This window comes from Sebastes fasciatus, chromosome 22, assembly GCF_043250625.1.
Source record: "Sebastes fasciatus isolate fSebFas1 chromosome 22, fSebFas1.pri, whole genome shotgun sequence".
NCBI lineage: Eukaryota > Metazoa > Chordata > Actinopteri > Perciformes > Sebastidae > Sebastes > Sebastes fasciatus.
Window position 1 is genome coordinate 15,050,526 of NC_133816.1, and position 20,954 is coordinate 15,071,479.

The following is a 20,954-nucleotide window of genomic DNA, read 5'->3' on the forward strand; positions in this document are numbered from 1 at the left end:
CTGTATGAAGCTGAGTGTTTGTTTAACTACAAGTTTGTTTTCACAAATGGACAGTTTTATCATACTGAGTGAAAAAAAACAGATATTTTTACAGTACATGTACAAAATGAATTGATGTGATAAGACACAAGGACGTGGCATTGGAGGGTTGTATATAAAGAAATAATAAAATAATGCGAGGCGACGCTGTCCTCTATCTCAGTCTGAGACACACAGTTCTATTCTGCTGGTCTTCATTCAATTCATTTTAAAATAAATCCTCTATAAAGTAAACAGCCCTCTACTGTCTGTATCTGTCTTTGTATAAATAACAAAATAACATTTCATCTCACAGCCTGCCTGAATAATGGACGGTGCGTCTCTGCAAGACTGCAAGTTTGCATCTTAACGGATCCAATTAAATTTTATCAGCCTCATAACTCAACAGCTTCATGTCTCCTAACAGTTCGATGAATGAATAAGTGATCTGAGAGAATCCAGAAGGCAGAAGGCTTCGCAGCAACGGCGGCGGCGTTTAATAGTTTAGCCTGGGATCGTGCATGCGTACGCACATTTACACACAACATGTCGATTGATGGATATTTCTGAATGCTGTAGAGCAGGACGTAAATGAGTGAATTTTGTAAAGCTCCATGTAGCTCCAGCTTTTATTGATTGATCTGAATTCTGTCATGTTCTGTTTGACGTAAGCCTAACATGACTGACGGAGAGGGGAAACCTTAATCGGACAAGTATGGACTTTCTACAAAGCTAGTTTCTGCTGAAATAATTCTTATATTGACCTTTTTATTGCATTGTTTGTAATGTAACTGGAGAGGTATGTGTTTACTTTACAGCTCACCATCCCTTTGGACCTGATCTCTGTTTATTTTTTACAGTCAACAAGAGAAATCCTCCAAGAAAATAACTGTGGCACTGCAGCTGTATTTCCAGCTGTATATTGGCTTAGCTCACTCTAGTTGTTATCTAGCATTTGTTAAAAATAACATTACATAAGGGTGTGAAAACTTATACATTAACCCGTGCAACCAGTACTGCATTAAATTACCATGTACAAAAAGTACATAGATCCCCCTAAATGCTACACACTGTTCCTTTAACTTGATGTGGACAACTTGTTCACAAACAGTTGCTTATTTACACATCCAGCAGTTATGGAGTAACATTACTGTTGATTTGAATTTGTGTTTCAGTCCATCTGATGAATGTAAGTCATATTTTCACTCTTCTATTTGCTCCGTTTTTGGTCTCCACCAACTCCTCAAACAACTCTTTAGCTGCTAAATGCTCCACTCTGTTCATAAGCCAGTCACTAACTGTGTCTGTCTGCTGTTTGGTACTGAGCAGGTAGTGTACAGCTGCCTGCTGTGGTTGAAAATTACACTAAGAGTAATGAGAATGAACCAAAAACAGCTAGTATGACATGGTTGGTAACAATGGATTCCTTAGGTTTTCTTGTTTCATATGATGCCTGTATCTTCACTCAGCTTTAAAATGTCAGCCCGGTACAACCTCAGAAAGATCGAAGTGTTAGAGAAATAAGTGGCGTTAAAACAAATTTGCGTGAGCGCGTTATTATCACGTTAACTTTGACAGCCCTAAAAAATAGTAATTATTGTCGAAGTTGAAGTTGGGTCTTGGGCATGAATTGAAGGGGTGATGGGGGCCCAATAAATGTACGCCCCAGGGTTAATCTAACAGGTTAATCCGGCCATGAAGATATGATTCCCCATTCTCTCAATGCCATATACAGGTATACTACCATTCACATGTAAAATAGCGCAATTTCTGAAAGTTTACGTGACTTTATTTGCCATTTGCTCAGGTATACAGCGTGCAAACATGGAGTTGGAGTTCTTGCGTGTTTCTCTGGGTGATTTAAAGAATGAAAACTGTCTTGTATCAAGGTTGAGTCTATAGTCTCTGTATACATGAATAATTGCATATTACAACCTGTATTTACAGTATATGCACAATGGACAATTTACAGTAGCTGCATGGAAACAAGAGAAGAAAACAAGAGAGACAAGAGAGGAGAAGTGAATGAAGGAAGATGATTATGAAGAAGCATTCAAAATCATACGTACATTATAATCATAGATGGATTGCTGAGCACAGACACACAGTTTGACAGTTATCAACATTTCTTATAACAATAGAAAACAGTGACAGTCAAGCTTACTTTGAAAGGAAGTCCTTGGTATGGGATGGCAGTCTGGAAAACATCTTAGGCACTCTGATTGTCAGTTAAAAATCTTTTATTTAGACAAGGATAACATCCTGGAGTCCTTGCAGAGCACCTGGTTTTCTACTTCAACATTATCAACACCCAAGTTTCCCGATCCAGTGCAGCAAAACATTTTTTTGTTGGAAATTCAAAGGGCTCAGTGATCTGTTATTTAGTGCTGTTAGATAAGAGGGGAGACCTTTTATACACCTGTACCCATCGTCTCATTATCCATCCACGATTATTATGATGCAGCACCACACTTCATCGGTAAATAACTGAAAACTGCACACGGCATAATAAGTGGAGCTCAGAGGTCAAGGCACCTGAGAGCTTTCATTATATATATCTCACCTCGCCTGATGTTGAGCAACTCCATCGATCGTAACCATGGCAATCACAGTGAAAACTATCCTCCCTGACATACTATTGTTAATTTACACATTGTGGATAAACTGTGTGCACCTCCGGGTCCCCGTCTTTGTCTCTGACCCCGTCCCTGTCAATAGCGCGCGGTAATGGATTTATTCCTATCTCTCTGAGCACATTGGCCTCAGGTGAGGCTGCGGCTCATCCCGTGATTGACAGCTGCTGATCGCGAGAGCCTGTTGCCAGGGGCTACAGGGGGGCGCTCCCCGCATCCATGCAGTTGCCATGGAAATATAGGGGAGTTCGGCCGCTCCGCCTGCAGGTGGCAACACTGCCCTCCAAATCAGGGCAGGGAGGAATGAGGTGAAATGAGGGGAGCCAGCAGATTTGGCACTGATGCCTCATAAAGAGCAGGATGTAGGTTTGATGCCATGGTTTGCATGTCGTCTCCTCTGGGTGCCGCAGTTCCCTTTAGGCCAGACTCTGCATTTTCTGTGTGCCAATCTTTGTGCTGCATCAATTCTTCACGAAGCATCACTAATTTTTTACACGATCCGATAAAGTAATGTTTGCATTTTTGGATATAGAAGAGAAAATGTACTGTAATTGCTGCAAGAACATAACTGCAAATCCTCTTTCATAATGTAAAGCAGTTGATTGTGCGGAGTTTGCATGTTCTCCTCGTGTCAGCGTGGGTTTTCTCCAGGAGCTCAGGTTTCCTCCCACAGTCCAAAAACATGCAGGTTAGGTTCATTGTTGACTCTATATTGCACATAGGTGTGAATGTGAGTGTGAATGGTTGTCTGCTTCTATGTGTCAGCCCTGTGATAGTCTGGTGACCTGTCCAGGGTGTACCCCGCCTTTCGCCCAATGTCAGCTGGGATCAGCTCCAAACCCCCACCGCGACCCCGAACCGAATGGGATAAGTGGTTACAGATAATGGATGGATGTTAGTTATGGCACATGAAAGACTGCATGTTTGGCATAAAAAACCTGGGAACTTGAACCCTTCTTTGGTGGCCTGCACTGCGCTAACCACTTCCATCTACTGCGGTTGCATTTCTTATTTCCTTTTTTTTCTGCTGCATGCACGTTTTTTTTTTTTTCGCTCATTACAGTTGGCAGACGTATGAGAACGACTAGGCTGACATGAGTGGATTTGCATACACTTTCAGCGTCCAAAAGGGCTGATCAGAAACATGTTTCTCATCGCTCTCCTCCTCCTGACAGTTCATCATATCACTCCAGCCGCCACAGTTTGGAGAGGCTTTTCTCTGCTGTCTGGGAAAAAGGTCATTGGAGGTCAAAAGCAGCGGTGGATTCCAGGAATTCACCTGCTGCTGCTGCTGCTGGAGTCAGCTTGCAGTATTTCTCACCCAGAAGGGAAATACTTCAAACTGCAGCTGGCTCTCTGAAACTGAAAGGAAGAAATGCACCCATGCGAGCATGTCCTCATGTATAAAAATCAGATTTGATATATTGCATCATGGCATGCAGCTGTCAATGCATCCCACTTATGATGAACTAAATTAAAAAAATGTGTGAAATAACAGTGAGATATTTGATGTATTCAGCCTTCAGATCCAGTTTGATAGCCACTGGTCTGTGCATGGTGCAGTACCAGCAGGTTTCCCACTGATTTTTTTGCAGCACACCGTGTTCCACATAGTCTGGAGTCAAACAAGGACAAGGCGTCTGAGGAATAATTTAATACGACCTTAAATGTTTGGATTAGTGCAGCATGAGAGATGCCTTTGTAAAGATGCAGCAGAGGAGATTAAAGTCAGTTTGAGGCTGTGTTGCAGCTGACACGCCTTTATGATGTCAAAATATGTGAAATTTGAGACATTTGTTTCATAAATTCCTCTACAATTTCAACCGTGACACCTTAAAGGCTTCACTCACTCCTCAGGTCTCCTCCAATAGAGCGAGGAGGCGTTCAGGAGCTGCTGGGAAAATAGTAATTCAGCTTTAAGAGCATATATAAAGAAGATTTTTCCTTTTCTTTCTTTTTTTTTTTTTGCTGTTATGTAACTTCAATCCTTTTCAGGAGACTATTTATGTAAAACAATAGTTACTTTTTTTCTTTTTTTTTTTTTTCTTTTGCTACCATTTGATATGTTTTATTAAAGTTTTACTTTATCAGTCTACTTTTACTCTTTGGTTACAGTTTTGTGTATGATAAATCAATTAAAACATCAAATAAGTGTATGCTTGTTGCAAGTTTTTTCCCACATTTTATAACCACTGCACATAAAGAATATATATAAAGAATAGTTTTCTTTCCCTTTCTTTTTTTTTGCTGTCGATATGTACCTGCAATCCTTTTCAAGAGACTATTTATGTATAAAAATATTATTATTATTTTTTAACTTTTGCTACCATTTGATAAGTTTTACTTTATCTGTCTACTTTTACTCTTTGGTTACAGTTTTGTGCATGATAAATCAATTAAAACATCAAATAAGTGTATGCTTGTTGCAAGTTTTTTTTTCCAACATTATATAACCATTGCACATAAAGTAATTTTTTAATACTGCTACATACAAACTCTGTGGCTGACACAGTGCAATGGAAATTTAACCAAGGCATATTGTTTGTTTATTGTTTGTTTATTTATTTTTGCACAAATTAAGACTACTGAATGAATAATATAAAGTGCAGGAAGAGGCAAAAAACCCGCTATAAAGAAATAAGATGACTACATAATAGTGATAACAAACTATTAGATATATAATAAGATATATATATATAAATATATAAATATATATATATATGTATATATATATATATATATATATATAAATATATATATATATATATATATATAAATATATATATATATATATACACACACACCATAGGTCACCAACACACTACTAAGATTATTTTCAATATCGATCAGGTTTTTAAAAAAATTAATAGATTAGCAATTTTGTCTATGAAACGTCAGAAAGAAAAGGGAATAAATGTACATAACAATTTTCCAGAAATGGGTGTTCAAAGTGCTTGTTGTTTGTCTTCTATTCTGGTATTCCTTTTTTGAATTATATAAAACAAAAACAGCAAATCTTAATATTTGAGAGCCTGGAATCAGCAAATAGACAGTTGTCAATTAATTTTCTGTCACTTGACTCGTTGATTGATCAACCTCTGAAAACCACATTGTTGCAGAATCAGAATCAAGTACTTTTATTTTGTTATTGCTGGGGTTTTTCATTTTTATGTGAAGCATTGTTTTGATAAGGGCTATATAAATAAAGATATAATTATTATAATTATTATTATTATAATTATAATTATAATTATTATAATTATTATTATTATTATTATTTATTTTGTATAAGAATTGAATCATGCCTGTTTTGGTACCTGTATATCAGTATGACGCCTATAGTTCTATGTTTTGTCATATTCTCCCACATTGTAATCAATTATTTCTACAGTAAATAATCCAAATTATAAACAATGAGAAATGTCTATAGAATCAGAATGACATTCTCTGTTAAGTTATTATTTATAAAATGTATATTGTATTTTTCTCTGTTTTTTATTTGACTATTATTATTATTATTATTATTATTATTATTATAATATATATATGTATATATATATATACATATATATATATATATATATATATATAATAGCCAAATAAAAAACAGAGAAAAATACAATATAAATTATATAGGTATTTTTTGGGAGAAATGTGATTTAATACCTACATTCTCTGTTAAGTTATTATTTATATAATTTATATTGTATTTTTTTTCTCTCTCTCTCTCTCTCTCTCTCTCTCTCTCTCTCTCTCTCTCTCTATATATATATATATATATATATATATATATATAATTTTTTATTTTTTTATAAGAATGGAATCATGCCTGTTTTGGTACCTGTATATCAGTATGATGCCTATAGTTCTATTTTTTGTCATATTCTCACTCAATAAATAAATGTGAAGAAAAAAACACTATATTCCGAGCCTACCAGTTGGCCCCTGAACGCATCACAGTTGTGAGATCAGCTGATTTTCTACGCTGCCATTTTGTGTCCGGCAGAGCAGCAGCAGCAGCAGACACCCAGACAGTCAGACACTCAGTCCGCTCAGAGAGGAGAAACCACTGGTGGAGACACTTTCTCAGACAGAGGACAGGACGGGGAGGAAAGAGAAAACCCAGCCGGATAATGTGGAGTCGACAAAAGAAGGAAAACACCAACTAAACCCGGAGGAAACCTCGAAAGGAAGTTAAAGGAGCTGTCACATTTTAACTCTTCAGCCTACAGAGAGAAGCTGGCAGGTTAGCTAGCTAGCTAACACCCAGCCAACCGCATCTCTTCCCAAGAAGAAACCACACCTGCCTCGGGCTTGTCACTTCCACAGAAACCTCTTATAAACTTTACAAACTCAAAAACAATGTGGTGTTCAACTGTGGATGACTTGTCACCTCCTCAAGGTGGTTTAACACACACTTTACCAACAAACCGCCAGTGATTACAGCTAACTATCCAAGCTGACGTGGAGGAGGAGGAAGTTTCCTTTTTCTGGGAGGGTTGATGTTCTTCTGCTCCAAAGCTGTGATTTATTCTGGATTACTTTTGGATTTACTTTTTTTAATATATAACCTATAAGGTGGTGTCCTCAAAGAACTCATCCAAGGTTACAAAACCCAACAAAACATGTTTATTTGTGGCCAGAAAGTAATTTCTAGTGTTTACAAATTCCACAGTGGGACTCTTTCCTGGTTTGAGTACTGCAACATTAGCTAACACACACTAGCTCTGATTAGTGTTGTGTTTACTTACCTAGATAGATAGATAGTGGGACTTTACTGTTGCCAAAAACTCACTAAATCAGCTGTTTGATTGTGGTTTTTTAAGCCAGTCTTGTACCTGTACCTGCAGTTTTTTTGTTGCCACCAACCAAGTGATCTGACATTACTTGCACAGATTTACCTGAAAAAGAAACAGTGGTTGATCTTGACATTACTTGCACAGGTTTACCTGAAAAGAAACACAACTTAACTCTAAATCAGCTGTTGATTGTGTTTTATTACACCTGTCTTGTACCTGTACCTGCAGTTTTTTTGTTGCCACCAGTCAGTCAAGTGATCTGACATCACTTACAGAGGTTTACCTGAAAAAGGTAACACAACAGTGAGGTGATCTTGACATTACTGCACTGGTTTACCTGCAAAAAGAAACACAACATTGAAGTGATCTTGACATTACTGCATAGATTTACCTGAAAAGGTAACTCAAAAGTGAGGTGATCTTGACATTACTGCACAGGTTTACCTGGGAAAAGGTAACACAACAGTGAGGTGCAAGTCTTTACCTCCCACTTGACAGTGAAGTCACGTTGAGTTGATTGTGCTATTTTAGCTGATTGAGGATAGAAGAGACACACAGAGAGAGAGAGAAGAGAGAGATGTCTGGACAATCTATCACGGATCGGATCGCAGCAGCTCAGCACAGCATGACCGGCTCGGCTATCAGCAAGGCTGTGTGCAAAGCCACCACGCATGAAGTCAGTGGACCCAAGAAAAAACACCTTGACTGTGAGTATATATATATATCCTCTTTTATTATATATATCTGTTGTCAGCCAGCCAGCCAGCTGCAGGGCTTCAAATGCAGACAGACCAGTCACCACTACACCATGATGATCTGATGTACACATTTCTTCACACAGTAGCTGTGCTGACTGGTTGGACAGGAAGACAGTTTAAAGATGATTACAGGCTTGGTTTGTGGATTTAACCTTCTGTACATTTAGCTTCTGTTAACTGTTGTAAAATGAAACAAGTGACATGTTAGCAATATAACATAACATAACTGTGGTGGTGATGCTGGACTCTATTCTTATCAATTCATTTGATCAATCCTTTGGTCTTTAAATGCCAGATATGATGACAAGTGCACCTTTTTTAAGTTTCCAATGTCCAAAGTAATGTCCAAAATGTCTTGACCAACAGTCAGATATCTTAAAAGGAACAGTGTGTAACATTTCGGGGGGATCTATTAGCAGAAATGGAATATAATATCCATAACTGTTTTCTTTAGTGTGTAATCACCTTGAAACAAAGAATCTTGTTTTCGTAAGCTTAGAATGAGTCCTTCATACCTACATAGAGAGCAGGTCCTCTTCAGAGTCCGCCATGTTTCTACAGTAGCCCAGAACGTAAAAAAACAAACGCTGTCTCTAGAGAGAGCCTTTCACGTTTTTACGTTACCTGAAGGCCACCGTAGTTCTCCGACACGCTTGTGAAACTGCGGTAACTTGAGCCGCAAAACCGTGGTACCGCCACCCGCTTGTCTGACTTCTGTTGCTCCTAAAGTAGTGTTATTATGGTAAGGATGGCCTCTGAGCGAAGTGAACCGCATTACCACGGTTTTGCACTAACTTACTGGTTGACATACAAAAATATGTAATCCCTGCAGGACTCAAAATAGCTATATTAAATTTGCTGTTCAACTAAACCGTCATCGACAAATCGTTTCACCCATAGACCGTGTATGAGAAGTGGACGTACTCACCGTGACGTCACCCATTGGTTTGTGGACTGACGTTTTGAAGCCTCCAGTTCGACATTTTGGCTGTTGCCATCTTGTTTTCTTGCAACGAGAAATGACCCGAGAGGGTGGAGCTAAGTATAACTGAACGCTGAATAAGACATTTTTAGGCGACCAAAAGGTTATAATTAACTTTCATGAACTGAAAACACACTGTGAAAGGGTTAAAGCTCAAAACACGGACAACTCCCACACCAGCCAACGCCGTGGTAGCGACCCGTCAATCACAAGGTAGCCATCCCCTGCTTTATGGTCTATTTGACTCTAAATGGGACCATAATTTACTAAATGAACACCATGCTGTATTGAAGAAGACTTGAAACTAGCAATTGAGACCATAAACTCATGTTTACAATGTTTACTGAGGTAATAAATCAAGTGAGAAGTAGGCTCATTTTCTCATAGACTTCTGCACAATTGGATTTCTTTTTGCAACCAGAGGAGTCACCCCCATCTGGCTATTAGAAAGAAGTTTAAGGCATTTCCAAGGTTACCTGTGGGGTACCACAAGGATCAGTTTTAGGACCTCTACTTTTTAATTTATACATGTTACCTTTGGGCAGTGTCATCAGGAGGCACAGCATCTCCTTCCACAGCTATGCTGATGATACTCGGCTCTATGTGGCCGTGTCTCCTGATGACACCAGGCCGATTGACTCACTTTTTAAACTGTATTTTAGATATAAAGGCCTGGATGTCACAGTATTTTTCTACAGCTCAACCAGGATAAAACAGAAGTAATGATAATTGGTTCAAAGACTCAGAGAGAGAAATTGGCCTCCAAACTAAATACACAAGGACTCAAGCCAAGTCAAGAAGTAAGAAATATAGGAGTGATTTTTTATTCTGATTTCAAGGCTCATGTCTGGAGTGTCACAAAAACAGCATTTTATCATCTGAAGAATATCTCCAAAGTGAGGCCATTTCTCTCTCTGAGCAACACAGAGAGACTGACGCTTTTATAACTAGCAGGCTTGAGTATTGAAACGCTCTCATTTCTGGTCTACCAAAGAATACAATAAATCAGCTACAATTAATTCAAAATTCTGCTGCACGAGTGCTGACTAAAATCAATCGCGCATTACGCCTCTGTTAAAGTCTTTACACTGGTTACCTGTTAGTTTTCGTATTGATTTTAAAATTCTTTTATTAGTTTATAAGGCACTACATGGCCTTGCACCAGACTGCCTTGCAGAACTGCTTTTGGGTTTATGAACCAGGAAGGCCCCTCGGATCCTCCGGTTCTTCTCTTTTAGTTGTTCCACAAAGCAGAACAAAAACATTTGGTGACGCTGCTTTCAGCCGTTACGCTCCCAGCCTTTGGCACAAACTTCCAGAGGAACTGAGAGGAGCTGAAAATATTGATATTTTTAAACATAAACTAAAAACCCATCTATTATACAGTCTTTCATCAGACCCGCAGCCCAGGAAGGACACACTGTGCTCACCTTATATCCAAGCAGAGACAGAAAGACGCAGCCGCATAGTGTAAAAAACTTAAGAAACATCATGTTTTGGGGAAACCTCTCGCACATACTTCAGATTCTTGGATCGTAGTTATGTCTCCAGATTCCTGGTTGTCATTTCACATCTTGCTTTGCTAATGACGAGTGAATTAAGTTGCCAGCAAAGCCCACTGAAATTACACTGAGTCATGTTGAAGGTGGCAATGATGCAAGTGGGACATAAGAGAGAATACGTTTATAAAAAATAGGAGTGAGTTGTGTGTTTGACATTACTGGGACGAAATGTGCTGAAGTTCTGTTTTTCTGGGAACCAGACTTTGTCGGCATGGGATGCACATGTTTGATCGATGCTTCGCCTCAGCTGCCTAGCATCCGTCAACTCCTCCTCCTCCTCCGCTTTAGGACTCAGCTGCTGACGTTCAACAAAAGTCATGTATTGTCTCCGCTCCTTTTGTGAACTTGGCCAGACCCGTACAGCCAATACGCCACGTCAAGCTTAATCATTGTAGGATATTGATTTCTCTGTGAGAGCAATGACCTCAGTGCCGCAGGGGGAACGGTCAGCGGGCGGCGCATCACATGAAGGTTCTGATTGTCATGTTGTTTGTGCGGTTGATGATTTCCCCGTGAAGGTAACATCGAGGCTGTCGAGTTCATTGCGTCGTCGGTATTGTAAGGGAAGGCGGCCAGCAGGCAGGAATGAAGGCAGGTTATAGGTGAGGTCGTCATTCACTCAGGCAGGTAGTCAATTTGTGAGTCGGTTAGCGAGCCGGGGAGGCTGGCAGGCAGTGTGTTCGATCATTACTCAGTCAACTAGCCAGCCAGCTGATCCAGCCTCTGGTAATGTGATGAACACAGGCAGCCAGGTGAGCTTCAGTCAGCCCTGTTCATAACAATGAAATAATCTGATCACACAGCTCTAACAGGTGGCAATGTGCCCAGAAGGTATGGCTAGTACACCAAGTTCCCAATGCAAATCTTAGATGGATAATCAATAACTTATATATATATTTGTTTTGCACGTTATCCAGCAGAGAGTTGCACCTTCGACGATATTATCATTTCACAGATGTCTTCAGTCCCACGGGCCAAAATATATTTATTCAAATTGCTTGTTTTACCTGACCATCAGTCCAAAATACTCTATTTACAATCATATATGACAAAAAATGGCATAAAATCCTCATATCTCACGACCTGGAAACAGAACATTTGACATTTTTGCGTGAAAAATTAGATTAATCGGTTATTAAAAACGTTGGATAATTTGCAACAAGTTGTTTCAGCTCTACTTCAAATTGCTTATTTTGGCAGGAAAACTGTCTAAAACCCAAAGATATTACATTTTTAATGATATAAAACAGTGAAAAGCAAAATTTGAGATGCTAAGACGAGCAAATATTAGTATTTTTTTGCTGGATAAATGACTAAACAACTAATCTACAGTGCTGTAGGAATGAGTCCTAAAATCTACCTTTAAGACACAATTTGAACAGATAAATAATGTGCGATTAATTGCGATTAACTATGGACAATCGTCAATTATAATGAAGTTAGATGAAGTATGATTGAAGTGAAATCTAACCAAGACACATTTAAGATGCATTGAGAAGCCAGGACCAAACTGCAGTCCACATCAACTGGATATTGGCACAATCTAGAATAAATACACCTGGAAACAACATGCTACAGGTTTCAGTTGCCAGCTAGCTAGCGGGTGAGTTGGCTAACAAGTCCACCGGTTAGTGAATTGTATGCCTGCAGAGCCATTTATCAATGGTAAAGAGAGAAACCAGGAGAAACGTGCAAACCTGACAGGCTTTGACACTATAATCATGGTTGGGTTGTGTTGTTGCTGACTTTGTTTATCTATCTTTCACACAGTCGGAGCCCCCTCCACCCACCTACCCACACACACACATACAGTAAACACACACAACCATCATTTTCTACCGCTCTCCCCTTGGCACAATTTCCCTTCAAGCAGCTGTGACTGTCTGACAGCAAGCTGTGAATGATCTCACCGGCATATTTGCATCTAGACCCAATAACCGAATAAACCCTGGCAGAATCCTTTCAGCGACCGCCAGCCGGCAGCCAGCGAGCGTGCGAAGGTTTCAGGGGTCCTCTGTTAGCCGGAGCAGCCGTGACATTCACGCACCACTGGCGAAAATAAGTGCCGTTTTAAAGCCATTTAGTGTCATGACTGGGACCGTCCACCTCAATTAACCCCCAGCTTGTGAGTGGGTGGCAGAAATGTCGAATCCTTCCCATCAGGTCTGAATAGCTCTTCTATTTCTGGAAAATAATCGCCATAAAAATCAATGAGGGATGGGTCAAATGTGTCAGAATGTCTGTCTGCTTGCGCACCTGCTTGCAGTTTTCAGGTTGTCAAGGTGAGAGTTATTGTGTGCCTTTTCTACGCAGTTAAGTGATGCCATCTCACATGCACACTTAGGCATCATTGAAACGCTGATTGTTTCGCCATGTTACAGCTGTTAAGAGAGAAGTTCTGACATTTAAACTGAAGTCTAGTTTCCTCTTCGCCGGTACTCTGTTGTCATGGCAGCAAACCGGCCAACTGGCTTGTGTTAAATGGACTTAAGTTGGCAGGGGGGGAAGTCGGATGGTGAAATCGTCTGCAGCCTCAGTAATGGTGCTGTTTTTACAGCCGTTGTTTATGCGGGTCGAGCTGGACATTTCTTAGAAGTAGTGAATGAAGCTTCCCGGTAATCCAGGTGATGGAATATCTAATAATGAAAAGCAGTTGAAAGAGTCAGCTCGTTCTCCTGCCATTTATCTGTTTTACTGAATGACTGGTGGGAAGTTTCTGCAGTACTTAACCTCTGTGAGCAATTTACACCCTGACATCACGAGAGCCACTTGCTAGTCATGGAGAGAGAGTCATTGGAGTCACATATTTGGAGGTGTGAATGAAATGATGTAAGTGGCTGGTAAAAGTGATGCTGCGGTCCAACCCTCCGGCTTTGTTCAGAGTCGGTTGTTTCAGCTTGATGTAGTGTTGATGGCCTTCTTCACGCCTCCTCTAAACCATCTGTCTTCTCTGTCCAAAATGTGTCATTCATTGTCGTCAAAGGGGGGAATGAGAGAGGAGGGGAAATCCTTTCCTTTTAACTTTATTTCCATCAGAAATCTAAAAGTAAGTATCTGTAAGTTATTGCTTTTATACAGTTAATTAAATTATATTAACCACTTTAAAAACGGACCTTCCGAGGGCAGCTGTGGGAGATCGTTGTTTGCAGGATCCTGTTTAAATCTGTCAAATAAAAACCTTAATAGCTAGCACATTCATTCTTTTTGCAGCAGAAAGCTACGGCTTCTGTCTTTTGCGTCAGCACGTTGAACGCTTGTGATGCCGTTACGTTACATGCGGAACGTAATGCCTTTGCACTCGATCTGCTCATTAAAATGAGCATATCTCAAAATCTAAAAATGTGCATAGTTCAAATGACTTACGGAGTGTTAAGAAATATTGTTCATGTATCTACATTTAGAAATCTTTTAGATCAGTATTTGGTTTATTTAGTAACATTTTATGAAAAAACATGTCACAAGAAGTGTAAAAAGAAATGTTCAAAGAAAAGAATACAGAAATAAATAATCTTGGGGAAATAAATAAGGGTGGAAATGCAAAGGGAAAATCGTGCATAAAATAAATAAATAAATAAATGCAAAAATAAAAAAATAAAAAAATGCAAAAATAAATAAATAAAAAAATATCAAAATAAATACATAAATAATTAAAACGGAAAATTAGAGAGTTAAGAGTAAATAAATAAGGAAATTAATAAAAAAATGAATACAGAAATATCAATTTGTCACATTTTGTCAATTAATTAATGGCTACATTTATTTTTAATATATTTGCTACATTTAATTATTTATGGAGTCATTTATTTTTGGTTCCTTCCTCCATAGTCCTTCATAAGGTTGTACAGATTTTAGAAATATAACGCTTGAAGAATTGAAGATTCTCCAAGAAATTACTTCACAATAAGCAAAAATACCAATGTAGGCACTGGCAGACCACTTCTATTGCAGAGTTCAAAGGGTTAAGAGCATTCAACAGTGTGATTTTAGAGATGGATGAAGTATCAATGTGTTGTTGCTCAGCTCAAACATACACCTGGTGAGAGAGTTGACCAAGCCGTGGTCACACAAAAGAGGACGATATGATGCTCAGTAAAGGCGTAGGCATGCTTCAAAAGTTTGTTTGAAACATGCCGACGCCTTTACTGAGACAGTCTAACAACTTTTTAAACCGTCTACCCAAACACCTTTGCGTAATCGACATTGGAGGGGCTGACATTTTTTTGTAACTTTCCAAAAGGAGGAAGGCTTTGAAGGATTTGAACGTTCCCTTTTGAGCTCCCCTTTTTCAATTCTTCACACAACTACTTCCGTCACTTTTCGTGTGTAAAAGGGGGGAAGGATAATGTGCACTGTTATGTCCAGTGCACATTATTGCGTCTTACCTTTCCTCATAGTGGGAGAACCTGCTTCCAGACGTGGTTGGATGCCATGTCGACGTTTGTTTCAAGCATACCCTGTCCTTTAAACCCAGAAGCTTTGCAGAAAGTAAAGTAAATGTCAGCACTACATTATGATTCTCTGATGCTTTTCTTTAGCTGATCTTCACCTTTGACCTTTTGGAGGACAGGAAAAGGTGAATAGAAAATCTCCCTGTAGCGAACACTAAAGAATCCCAGTGCATGTTCATTGTGTCTCAAGCAGCAGCATTTCTTGTGGAGGTTTAGCCTCAGTGTTGCTGCGTCATTACATTGAAATGTTGTGTTGCCAGGAAACATTTGACATGTTTTTGACCCTTTTGCTGGCTTCGTGGGTTGTTGCTATGCATCGTCCATGTGCATAGTTGTTGGACTCTTTATTCCCCAGGTAGCAGTTTGTGTGTACAGTTGATTGGTCGGTGAATAAATGCAACAACTCCTCGGCTCAAGACCCGAACTTCCTTTATCTTGCAACGCCGACTCAGACACTCTTAAGGCGGGCTGTTAAGGCGGACCAGCTTTTCTCCTTAAAGTGACAAGCCGCTCCTCTTGAGTTCTGCTCAGCTTTTTAATAAATTATTAATATTTCTTTTAACCGTTTAACCGATAGCGTTAATCAGTTACAATTCTTAGTGTTGAACGGTTAATTATTAACATCCCTAGTTAAAATAACTACGAAAATGGCGTTACTTAAGTACGGAAGTTACGTGACAAATGAGCCTATGTTTTGGGTAAAATAACTACTGAAGTGGCCTAACTTAAGTACGGAAGTTACGTGACAAATTAACGATGACATCTGGTTTCGCCGAGATACGCTGGGCAAAAGTAGTTTTTCACCCACCTATCCACCCCGACCTCCTTAAACGGCGTTTGTCGCTCTTTATACTTCCTGATTCACAATTCTGTGAATTACATACAAATTGATTTTGCTGGATATATACTGTATGAATTACATTCCATTACTTTTCATAGGTATAGCTATGAACGGTGTATGAGAACAACCTGCTTAAGAACAGTAAAACTTAGTAAAGGATTTTGTTTTTGTTTAAAATTTCTACAGAATCCTGACAGATTTTGTTTTCCATACTATAACAGGACCTTTCAAAAGACTTGCTAACCAAAGTCAAAATGACCATTTGTCTGGTACGCTGTTGTTGTTGTACTGCCCTGGTCAGGCAGTTTTATACCAACCGACATGCAATTCTAAACAGAAATCTTTACCACAGCTTTTGGCTTGGCGGTTTAGTCAGACTATCCTGTTATTGAGGGCATTTTCAGGCCTTTCTACTCAGGTTATAGAAGCTTAATACACACGGCACATGGTTTTTACCAGCTGGCTGAGCTGCTGGCCCACAGGTCCTTTGACAGCATGTTGTGTCGGGCCATTTTTAGCCAAAGCTTAAAACTAGGTTACACTTGCATGACAAATTGATGCGGTGCTAGAGTAGTCCAACACTTTGACTGGCTCTGTCTGGGCTACAGTGTGTCTCTGGGTTAGTTTAGGAGACAGATAGAGTAGAGACACGGTTTACAGCAGGTTATTGAGCTCAGGTTTGTGTGCTTTCAGCCTCTGGTTAGTTGGTGGGTCACCTTGACAGATCTATTCATTGTGCAAGAGTACATACTGTATGTTGTTGTGTTTAATGTGGGTGTATGGATGTGGTACTTTTGGGATTATTTCAAAGTTGCTATACAGCATTTCCCCTGTACAATAATTTATAATATTTTAAGAGTAATGCTGATTTTTCTTTTGATATAATTCACATTGAAGTTTATAAAATACCCTGAGAGGACACTTTGCTTCAAATACTTGTTGGTATACTGCTTTCTTTCCCTTAAAGTGCCATATCTGTATGGTTGATGGCTGTTGTTTTAGTCCAATCTGTGATTTGAGTACTCCCTTCATTTCTCACGTTAGTTATTACTCCATGTTGCTGCTGCCGTCACAGGACCACCTGTCGCTGTGAGTTTTGACAGTCTGTTATTTGTCATCACCACAACTGGACCCCATGAAAGAGAAGCAGTTAACGCTGGCCAGACAACCTCCTTTCTGTAATATGAGACAAACACGCCACTGAGTGTGCAGGAGATGCCGATTACTAAGCGGGTGTTGAAATAACAAGAAGGAAAATTAACGTTCATTTGGAATCCGTGGCTTCGTTTACATGCATACTAATATTCCACTATATGAGAATATTCTGAATTTGATACGGGTCATGTAAACAGCATATTCTAAATTAGGCCTTTCATGTCTTATTAGGACATGTGGGATATTCTGATATTATTCAGGTTTTAGGAGCATTATTTGGACTTGTATACAGCTCATTCAGAATATGCATTTCAATTGGAGCTTTTACAGCAGTTTGCGACACACAGCGTCTTGCCTATTCACAGCCAGCTCTGTGCGTTGTACACAAACCAACTAGCTGACAGTTTGCAGACATGCATGCCCAAAAGAAAAGCCCACATTTCTGTTCGTAAGGAGAAACGCATATACTTTTAAACGTTATGAAAAACTTGGGTATCAATAGATTTTTGGATATACGCAAATATCGCAACACCAACCTTTTCAAGAAGGTGGTTAAAGGAATGAATGAGGGATGCTGTGTTCCCTGCCGGTTACGTTAATTGGAGTATGCACGGCTGCATGTAAAAGTGAATATTAGTGGAATATTCGTTTAAATTAGCCATGTAAACAGCTTAGTAATGTGGGGCAATTGGATGAATATATTGGATATCAGCGAGTATGAGTACATCACCAATTTTTTGGATGATGTTTTTCATTTTATTTTGCTAATTTAATGGTCTGCCTCCAAAGAATGAGAGTTGCTCGGCCACGCGAATATTGGCAATTGCCGGTTCTGGTTTAACATATCGCCCAACCCTACTACTTAGTAGGAATATTGGCATTTTTTTTGGAATAAGGGCAAAAAACTGAATATTTTGTGCATATAAACATAGTTACTGCTAACTAGTTAGCCTATGTTGCCAGCTTCCACTTTCTGAGTGCAATACAAACTTAACAGCACAATGGGTCCTTTTAAATGTTGGAAGTTTTAAAGGGACAGATGTCTTAAATTGCTAATACATGTAGTTGAAAGTCAACGCTATGTGGGTTTATTGCAAATAGAATGGTGCAGGAATGAGTCCTAAAACCTGGGAAGGAGTTTGGAAGTCGATGTTTTTTTTTAATGGGGTTATTAGTTAGATGCCTGAAATAAGGTCTGTGGTTAACACAAGTTTACGAGATTTTAACGTTTTGTTCTGCGATATAAAATGCGTCAGTAAATGTCTCACTCGTGAATTTTGAAGCTTTTACGTGTCTTAAAAAAGGCGGTTGCTAACAAGTGGCTACGTCATCCCTGCAGCACTCTATGGCAAAAAAGGCTTGTTAATATCCACGTTCATAGGCTAAACAGGCATGCGGCATATCACACAACCTTTGCTCTTAAATGTCAGTCAAACACTGTCATGGGAAATGCCCACGAAAAAGCCTAAAGTTTAGCCGCCATTTCCACATATATGTTGATTTTATCCTCTTTTGAAAAATAGCTGCATTATTATTATAGATTATGTGGACTGTTGAATCTTGATTCCTCGCCATATTTAGTGTTTTCGTTTTTCTGCCATTCTGTCCTTTTTTTAATCTTTCTGCAGTCTCATTACACAGTGTGCACACATGGAGTGATTTATTACCATGCACTGAATACCACTAACGGTAGTAATCCCGGGAATTCATGTGATTTTAGGACATTTAAGAATACAAATAGTCCTGCTTATTTCCTGCTATTCGTGTTGCATTGATTCCAGCCCTGATAGAGCTGCTGCAGGGTGTAGCTGGTTGGGGGCATGGCGGGGGACGCCTGTGTCTTAAGTGATTGTTGGTGAGTCTAATGCTATCTAAACAGAGTGGGACAGCCCCTCCCTGGCTGCAGAGCTCAGATAGGCCCAGTTTAGACTGCCAGGCAGGAAAAAGGCTTACTGCTGACTGTCTGGATACGTCTGTTTCAAGCCCAGCCCAAGGGATTGCCCGTGAAGTGTTGAGTGTGTGAGACTGTCTGTGTGTGTATATGTGTGAGTGTGGGAAGAAGGATGAATTACAGTGCCTCCCGTGAGAGTGCTTCAGTGTCTTTGAGTGTGTATGGGATCAGTTGCAAACCAGCTACATAGTCGGCGAATATGTCATACTTACTGCGCTGCGTGCCCAAGTAGTGATTTAGTGACCAAATATCATCGACAGCACAGGACCTTGCATGACCAAATTCTGCTATGAAACAACACAGAGGAAAAGCAATATTAGCCTGCTTTTTTATTTAATACATAATTCAGGATCTACAAGATATTTGTGACAAGTCTTTAAATATACTGGGCTTTAAATTGGCTGGCTACATTTCATTACATTAATCATGTTATTGCTCGAAAGTCCCAATGTAATTAACTTTGTTTAGCATAACGTTTTCCCAGAACGGACAAACCAAACACTGGCTCTAGATAGAGATTTGCGTTTTAGCGTCAGCCACCATAGTTCTTCTGCATGCTTTGCACACGGGAGTAGCTTCAGTTTATTGCAATCTGCAACCTCACCATGAGATGCTGCCAAATTGTACACGCTGCACCTTTAAAACAAACACATTTGGTGATTTAATGTTTTCAAATAACTTCAAGGATTACACGTTCCTCTATGGGTTGAGAAAATACCTTATTTTTGTCTCAAAACACTTTCAGAACCCATTGAATTATCTCAAAAATGTCCTATTTAAATCAGTACTCTTATGAAAATTATGAAAGATATGCATTTCTTTAATTGGTAGACAGAAAAAAAATGGACATTAACCATACAGCAATAATGCTAAAGCAAGCAGAAAGCTAGTTCTTCACTAATTTATTGTGTAAACTACCGCAAGTTGGTTAACAAGCTAGTGTACTTGTAGGACTGTTCTGCTGTCACAGATCTCAAATTACAATAAGAATGAATTCAACCCTTCCTTATCTCAGAAAACTTCCCCAGACTATTTGGGGTTTATGCCGTTCTCAGGGGAACCCTCGCAGTCCCCTCGCCTACTCTGATCCAATGTACTCTACGATACAAAGGGAACACTACATGCTCATTTTACACATTTAGCGTATTAAGTAATGGTAGGACGCGGTTTTAAATAGGCTTTGTCTGTGTGCGTGTTTGGGAACATTCAGTACTTCTGTTGCCGTTCTTATGTCTGGTTATTTTGAGCCGTGTTCTCTCCGGAGCCGTTGGCTGGGTTCAACTGCTTGTTTTTATTCCCGTAGTCTACCTGTGTGCATGCACGTCTGTCTGCTTGTCTCTGTCGGCGTCACTTTCTTTTTTTTTTCCCCGACACAAACCGATAGACGTTCCCCCAAGTGCAGAGACATGCACGCAGAGACTTCAATCCTATCCGCTAGACAAGATTTCCCGAATCCCCCCCATGAAAACATGGCAGTTGGAGACGAGAGAGTTTGTCTGTCCCTAAATCTGTCTCTCTATATTTCTGTGTGACTAAGAGAGGCAGAGGAGAAACCACTCTTGTTTAAGACCTCAAGGGGGGAATTAAAGCTATAGAACGAGCCTATTAATAGACCAATTTCTGGTGACATTTTGTCTTAGTTTCTACACTATTTAGTCTACCCTCGTCTTAATCCTCTTTCCCCTTCTTTTTATTTCTCCTCCTCCCGTACTTCCTTGCTCATCTCAAATCAGGCCCAAAATTGGCTTGATTTTTGTGTAATGTGTACCCGGCATTAGTTATTGTTGGTAATATACGCTGACTTTGG

At 39.5% G+C, this 20,954-nt stretch overlaps 1 protein-coding gene across 15 annotated transcripts in view; it reads left to right on the forward strand.

Annotated features, from left to right (window-relative positions):
* The first annotated feature begins 6,638 nt into the window (after positions 1-6,638).
* LOC141760617 (phosphatidylinositol-binding clathrin assembly protein) overlaps positions 6,639-20,954 on the forward strand; it is an 87,245-nt gene continuing 72,929 nt past the window's right edge. For 13 of the 15 annotated variants that reach the window (XM_074623560.1, XM_074623555.1, XM_074623561.1 and 10 more), the window contains exon 1: positions 8,023-8,157. In XM_074623560.1, the coding sequence (XP_074479661.1) occupies positions 8,028-8,157 (130 nt within the window). In that variant the 5' untranslated portion in view covers positions 8,023-8,027. Of the gene's footprint in view, positions 7,782-7,865; positions 8,158-20,954 lie in introns of those variants that run through there. The other 2 variants (XM_074623566.1, XM_074623568.1) reach the window with 2 other exon arrangements.